Source organism: Nilaparvata lugens, unplaced genomic scaffold, assembly GCF_014356525.2.
Source record: "Nilaparvata lugens isolate BPH unplaced genomic scaffold, ASM1435652v1 scaffold1468, whole genome shotgun sequence".
NCBI classification, from domain to species: domain Eukaryota; kingdom Metazoa; phylum Arthropoda; class Insecta; order Hemiptera; family Delphacidae; genus Nilaparvata; species Nilaparvata lugens.
This window is the reverse complement of record NW_024090251.1, coordinates 1,108-9,395: the sequence shown is the minus strand read 5'-3', so window position 1 is coordinate 9,395 and position 8,288 is coordinate 1,108. Positions and strand designations below refer to the sequence as shown.

At 41.0% G+C, this 8,288-nt stretch overlaps 1 protein-coding gene across 1 annotated transcript; it reads left to right on the top strand.

Annotated features, from left to right (window-relative positions):
- Positions 1 to 1,534: 1,534 nt before the first annotated feature.
- On the top strand, positions 1,535 to 8,085 carry LOC120355445 (zinc finger protein 62 homolog). Its single transcript, XM_039443815.1, is given in 3 exon segments — positions 1,535 to 1,925; positions 4,666 to 5,654; positions 5,657 to 8,085. Coding segments are annotated over 3 exon segments (3,417 nt in total). The 3' UTR covers positions 7,694 to 8,085.
- The last annotated feature ends 203 nt before the right edge of the window (positions 8,086 to 8,288 follow it).

The following is an 8,288-nucleotide window of genomic DNA, read 5'->3' as shown; positions in this document are numbered from 1 at the left end:
AGGTGCAAGACAGCAGCAACAGTACACCTATCGCGTTATTCAAAACCTACAATACTACTGCGGTGCGTCCCGAAGCACACCACAAACAGCAGCGACTTGTGTTTGATGCCACTCGAAACATTATTTTGTTCTCTAGTCGCAAAAGAGAATGGTTCAACAAACATCTAACCACATTCAGTGGTGTTTTAACAAAATCCAAACATCTTGTACCGTTTGTAGCTCGAAGCGGCAATGCACAAGAAATTATTGCAAACACCCACTGTTGTACACTGATTGAGTCTAAGCGATCACTATTCAGTACCATACTAGATCATACGGAACAGCCGATTGGAGCTATGAAAATAATCAACAGTGCATTTGCAAATATAGACCAATACGATGGCATGAAGAAAAGTATGAAACAGTTGGTGAAGGGTTTGTCTGGTCTCAGTACAGGCGTAAAACACTGTAGACGACTGCAAACTCAAGACGCCAAGCTCATCAGTGTCGGTATGAATAATCTTTTAAAATTATACGACTATCACAGAGTTGTGTCGGCAAACAGCAAGTTATACGAGAATGTTAAAAAGAGCGACAAGGAGATACAGTGTCGAAACCGTACAGCGTTCTCATCTACCAAGCTTTGTGCTATTTGGCACACATCTACTATGGTGTGTCGCTCAACAATCAACCAGCAGCAGCAGCAGCAGCTAAATCAAATCCAGATTTGATAGGCGAAGTCGCCACCACAGTCACCGCCGACACTCTGGTAATAGAGGCGGACACAACTACAGTCACCGCCGACACTTTGGTGATAGAAGAGGAGGACACAACTACAGTCACCACCGACACTTTGGTGATAGAAGAGGAGGACACAACTACAATCACCGCCGACACTTTGGTGATAGAAGAGGAGGACACAACTACAGTCACCACCGACACTTTGGTGATAGAGGAGGACACAACTACAGTCACCGACACTTTGGTGATAGGCGAAGACACGGTCGCCAACACTTTGAAGAGGAATATAGACGAAGAAGACAACAAAGTGTCAGTTATCAAAAGAGCAAAAAAATGAATAAGAATACTGTATATCAATACTATAAAATACCTATATACATGTAATATATATATATATATATATATATATTTTTCAAATATAATTTTCTTGTATTATATTTCTATTTGTGTATGTTTCCTTATTTCTTTTATCAACAGAACATAGTATAGATTATTCTGAGGGAAAACCATGAGTGCTCTACTGCCTGTATGTGAAAATGTAAAGGAATTAAACATTTTGAAAGAATCTGGCTATACTACACGTGTATTTTCAAAATCTATAAATGTACGAAGATCAACACAATATCAAACGGCTTTGGTGTTGGCGCATATAAGTAAAAATCGAATGAATAATCGTAAAGAAAACTATAGGAATCATTTTACTCTGTATCAAAACAACACAACTCTAGTACTTGTACGCTCTGAAACCACACTACTGTATAGAGATCACGATGCAATACTTGAATACGATGTCTTTACACCAAAAGGCGCTTGTATGCGAACATCGTGTGTAGACGACTCTTGGTTGGTGTCTTACGATACGATAGAGTATAGCAATGCAAAACCAGAGTCTTTTGCAACCTATTCGTTGTTGTGCTGGGGCGAATGGTGGTACTTTGATAGAGGTGTGTGTTTGAATGGAATTACAGCGTACGAGCGCGGTACAGTGTGCGACAGTATGTTTATATACTTGGAACTGCATCCAAAAATCAAACTAGTGAGACCACTGCAACAGCAGCAGCAGCAGCAGCAGCCACAGAATTTGAATTTGAGATCAGTAGTATTTAATAATGCAGCTTTTCAACCGGATAGTGTAAACCCATCTGGTTCACAACCAAGTGTGGATACAATAGCTCCAAATAATGTTGAAAACAATAACAATTCAAGTACAAACACCAATCAGCAGCAAACGGCCGACACAAATACTATTCAAAATAATACAGCCTTGTTCAACCCTCTAATTAGCAATACAACGTGTCCATCATTCAGTATGACAAATAATAGTACAATCTTTTCAGGTTCAGCATTCAATAATTTTATAACTCCAACCGCCAATATTGTGTCTAGAGAACAGATAAACACTAACGATTCAAGAAAAGCACCAAAATCTATATTCAAACAGATTATGCCATCTCTGTTTTGGTTTGAAGAACGACACCACGAACTTCAAATTGGCGATATTTCCTATTTTATTCCAATGTGAATTTTGATAGTTGTCCACCAGTATTGCTTGGTACTATTTTCTTGTAAATTATATAATTATATATGTACATTGGATATATTACAATGTGTGATTCCAATTTCTGTTTCTTTCTAGCCTCATATACAAATTGATATATATATATATATAATATATATATATATATATATATATATATATATATATATATATATATATATAATATATATATATATAATATATATATATATATGTAATATATAGATATGATATATATATTAGATATATATATTGTATGTATACATTATAATTTATGAAAATTTTTCAAACAAGTTTCAATTCAAAGCTGCTTACAATCTCACTGTAAAATGTACTACGTTTTCGATTTAGTGCATTTCATACACAAGTTTTTAATATATCCTTATACAAGAAGTAGTAGTGTCCTACACATTCAGACATCCCTCTAGCTCAATGTTTTTTCGAAAAAAAAAATATCAATAATAATCTACAAGTGCCCTACACACACACACACACGTCTTTCAATATAGTGAGAGTGTTTCGCCTTCATATGGTAGTGTAGGCAAATCGTCTAGCAGTTCTCTATCGCCCATGTATAGTGTACCGCGTCTCTGCACGATGGTATCTTGACAAAGTGTATTGTCAAACCATACACGCGAATCGTTTAGATAGTTGGCTATAGTATGAAATAGTCTATTGGTTATTGTCACTTTGTTGTGTAGTGCATAATATTTAATCATTATAGCATGCTCTAATTGAGTTAGTGCTGTATTCATATCCAAAATGAATGGTATTGGCTCGACCTCAGTAGTACTGACTTTGTTTTTGCTTAGCATCAAAGTGGACGGTGCAACTACACCCGGTGGCTGTTCAATTTCTAAACGTTTAATTTCAAGTATACTTTCACCATCACATTTTCCTACTCGAATCTGATTGAATGGATACACACGTAGCGTGTGTTTATTTTTCGAATCTAATGTATAGATGTTTACACCACTACAGTCGTCTATGGCGTTGAGTGTCATCTTTGCACAAATACTAGTAGCTCGTTTATTATTGAATCGTTCAACTAGAAATTTATCCGCACGATTATTGACACCAATTTCAGTGACACCATGCAAAGATAAACCGTCTACAAAGATACTTTCATCATAGAACCTCTTTATTCTAGGACAGGATTGATTCATTTTTAAGTAACAAATCAGGAAATATTTTCACAAAAACGTATCTAATTTATTGTTTATACATTCATCTATCATCACATGACATTACTATAATATATAATATTTATAATGTTAATTCTTTATACATATACTTTACTTATTTGTCTACTATTATACTTTTGTTTAGTAGTTTTAATGATTTTTCAAACACACGATATTCGTGTTCTGTGCTAGCCGCCCGTCTATCTGTACGTAATCTTAGTATTTTCAAATTCGATGCAACCTCATAGATGGCATTGAGTTGTGGTTCAATTCGTCTTTTTGTGTCGGTGCCCTCCTCAAATGAAGAGTCGTCGGCTAGAGTCTCGAACCGGTTGTCATTTTTTGTGTCGTCGGTGCTCTCGTCCAAAATAAACGAAGAGTCGGGTAGAGTTATAAATTTCTCGGCAACTGAAAACCGGTTACCAGGACCTACATAGCGCATATCTATTGTAGGACACTTCCATTTGATCAAAAGATCGTTTTGAATAATAATCAAGCCATCATAGCACGATGTGTCGTACGTTTTCGGTAGTTGACCGCGATGAAATGTTTGCACTTTGAGATGTTTCTCTCCAATTGTAATTCTAGGTGTGCCAGCGCGTGTGTACAGAATTGAACGAAGAAAGTTCAGTATACGAACGTTGATTAGTGGCTCTGGATTATGTACAGTATCGAAATAGGAGATTGCTACAACTTCAACAATAATAATTGAATCGGGCATCAATTCAACTTGCATACACATATTTCTAATCAAAGTTAACGGGTTATCATTACCAGCGCCGCCTAAAACTGTACAAGTGTCTGTGTAAATTTCACCAGCATCTGGCCAAATGTAGGCATTCTCACCAATGCACATGAATTTAGCCTTGATTCCGTTCCACTTGTAAGCCCACAAAAACGTTTGATTATCATCAAAACAGTTCCACATTTGCACTTTGGGTACAACACACGAGAAAATCTTTTGTAAAGAAAGCAAATCGGGAACCAATTTACTCTTGTAGTCACTCATTATATCCATAAGTGTATCTTCGTGCATTAGCACTGTAGCATAGTTTGTGTCTGGTTCATATTCAATTTCACATTCGAGTGTATACTTTGTACCGTGATCGGTTCTATCCTCGTTGACTGACTTTCGTATACGTGGATAGGCTGCTGCCGCCGTTAATTGTTGTTCTTCATCCTCGTCTTCACTAACACCACAGTAATATGAATTTTCATTGATAGTGCGTAGAATCTTGCTGGGTAAGATATTCTGTTCAGTGCCTGATTTGTCAGCTCATGTGAGAGAGAGGCATTGGCCGCTGACTGGTAGTGATTATTGTTGTGACATTTGTGGCAGGCCTTACCCCAACAAATCAAAAATGTTCCGTCACAGGAAACTCCACGCCTTACCTGAATCCGAAGGTGGTCTACCGGCTGGTCACGAGTTGGAAGAGATCCCGCCTCCCAACGAGTCCCGTCCCGTGTTGGAGGTGTTCGAACAACTCACCTGCAGTCTGTGTCCCGACCAAGAGTTTCAGTGCTTGGAGGATTTGTCGAAACACCGCAAAACAGCTCACAACCTTGTGCCTTGCGACCTGTGCCCCAAGTTCTACGGCCGGTCGTCCCACCTGTGGAAGCACGTCAACAAGATCCACAAGAACCATCCGGACATCACTTGCAGCGTGTGCTTCCGCACGTCCGCCTCACGCAACCACCTAGCAAACCACATCGCCAAGCACCACCGGCACGAGGTGCTCTGTCAGAACTACGTCGACATTTGCGAACTCTCCAACGAGGAGGCTGTGCACAACTGTGTCAAGTGCAACAAGGTCTTCAGGAAGCATCTACTGCTGAAAAAACACATGAGACACTGCACAGGACCACCTAACCAACCAGCATCCGGACCCTCCCCTTGTGAGAGGTGCACGAAAGTGTTCGACTCCCCCATTCAGCTCAGGAAACATCTGAGGAACTCGCACTTACACTTCAGGTGTGAACTGTGTGAGGATGTGGCTCACGACTCGAGGATTGAGTTGATGGATCACATAAAAGCAGCTCACGCCGGCGATCCTAGTTTGACGTGCGATTACAAAGGCTGTGGCATGATGCTGCGTTGTACGGCTGATATGGCCAAGCACAGGAGGGAACACAGACAGGGCAGACCCCCTCCTACCTGCAGTTTCTGCGGAGAACTGACCCCCAACAAAATGAAGCTCAGAAATCACCTCAAACCCAACACCCTCAACTAACCAAACATCTGTGTTCCATCTGTCTGGTTACTATGAAAGACTTTGACGAGCTCAGGAAACACGTTCGTTCGAAACACAAATCAATGCTCGGAAAAACAAATATCTGTCCGATTTGTGTACGCACCTACTCGAACAAGAGCAAAGTTTTGGTTCATATACGATCGCACGGCGAAGGTTTCTTTCCCTGTGAGATATGCGTGAAAGTGTTCACGGATCCCGAGAAGCACAAACGTCACACCGATGCTCATTTCGATGAGAACTCTGAAGAATTGGAGGCTGAGGAGGAGGAAGAAGAGGAAGAGGAGGATGCCGCTAACCAGGAACAGGAGGAAGAGGAGGTTGACGGTGAAGATGAGGAGGAGAATGTGAAAGAAGATGAGAAGGAGGAGAGTAGTGTGAAGAAAAAGAAGGTGAGTGAGGAGGATGAGGAAGAGGAGGAGGATGAGGTTGAGGAGGAGGATGATGAGGAGGAAGAGGAAGGGGAAGAAGAGGATGAAGAGACAAAGACTGAAGACGTTGAAAGTGTGATAACAAAGAGAACGTCAGATGACGAGGAAGCTGATGAGAAGGAAGATGTGAGCAGCAGTCAGATTGAGATTGAGGATGATGAGGACACAAACGAGACTGCCCCAGCCAAACGTCAGCGGCGCACGCATCCGTGCATCGCTTGCACGAGAACTTTCACCAACTCCACCAGTTTCTTGCGTCACATGAAGGCTGAACATGTCGAACTGATCTGCGCCTGCGGCAAGATGAGCGAAAACATCCAATCACACAACAACCACCTGAAGAAATGTATCACAGGCAAAAAGAAGGAGAGCGATAAGGTGGAAGAGAAGCGGCCACCCAACAAGAAAAGCTTGGAGAAAAAGTTTTTGAATTCGGATAGTAAAGGAATGACGAATACGCCTGTCACACCTACAGAGGTCAATAAAGCGGTGGATAAGCCGGTGACCCCTGTAGTGAACACCAGTGCCAAACGTGAAGTGAGGCGTGTCTATAAATCGGATGATGGGTTGTGTTCGTGTGAGCTGTGCAAGAAACAGTTTGAAGCCAAACGCCACCTCTGGCAACATTTGAGAAGGTTCCATCTCAAGGAAGCGTCATCATCTTGTGGTGTCTGTTTGAAAGTATGTAAAGATTACGATGCGTTAGACACTCACCTCGCCCTAGAGCATAAGACTAATTTCGAGGGTGAAGGGAAAAACTTCACTTGTCGTGTGTGTGGCAGGTATCACAATTCCAGACTGAAGCTGGAGCAGCATTCTGTCATTCATCCCGGGCACGAGATGAGGACTCACGCGTCGCTACACTCCTGTTCCCTTTGTCCCATCCAATTCAATTCGGCCATTTCTCTGGCTGTTCACCAGTCCAACGATCACAAGGGCAAATCTGTTAGAGGTGGTGCAGTGAAGATGGACGTAGATGGGCCCGAGAATGATGAAGACAGTAGGAGTAGTACTTCGAGTAGCAGTAGCGCGAACAGTAGTTGTTCTACTAGTAGCGGATCTAGTTCTAGTAGCAGCGGAAGTAGCAGTAGCAGTTCTTCAAGTAGCAGTTCGACGTCGAGTGGTAGTAACAGTTCCAGTAGCAGTAACAGTTCCGAGGAGAAGGGTTCCAAATCGTCGAAAGATTCGAAAGTGAGTAAGTTGTCTCCGTTATTGAAGCAGGCGCAACGAAGGCCTGAAAAGAGTGCGTGGTCTAGTATTCATAAGGAGGCAGTCAGCCGATCCAGTGAACGCAACCGTAACAACCCCAAACCGGACCTCAATAAATCCCTCATCGATAATTGTGTTCAAAGTGAGGACGATAATGATGTGATCGTGTTGAGTGACGAGAATAACGCGAACAGCGCTGGTGCTTTCAACAATAGCGAAGCTACGTTTGTTGAGGACAATGTGAATCTTTCTGAGGATAGCTCGGCGTCTTCGAATGAGGATGTGGTTGAGGATGATGAGGACGAAGCCGTCAGTTCTGTCGCTGGTCTTGAGAAAGATATGTCTGCAACCGCTGAAGTGTAATTATCAATTCAAAACATTTTTATAATTCTCCAATCTCAGTTCCCACATTGCTTACGGTATGTTTTCGCTTTAATTCAATAGTTGTATTTTCATTGCATGGCTGTGAGAACTTCTGAATAATGAGAGCCTGACTAGTTTTTCGTAATAATGTAGGAATCGGATTTAATAATCTGTGGTTCCGACTGAAGTAGGTAACCCATTGACGGCTCAAATTATGTATTCAGGCCAGTTGAGACCTTCCCGTAAAAGGCTCCCCACCAACAAAAACCCATACGAATCTATTTTTGTCTATGGCTTTTTCCCATTACAATCTTTATCAGAAAGGTAGCCTACTCTTCCATCTATCCAATTCTTATTGAATGAAAAACACTAAGAAATTGTCAAAAACCACAGATTTATTGATACTTAGATAGTTTCGGTTATTACACCATTGTCATCTCTAATGGAGATTGATCAATATGAATAATTACCACAATATCAAATCTCAACTACACAAAAAGTATCAAATTCTTCTTCATTTTTCATAGTTGATAAAATAGCTATAGTGAGGTCCACGTTATAATGGCAGTATTTTATTAACGTTTGTGTTGCTATC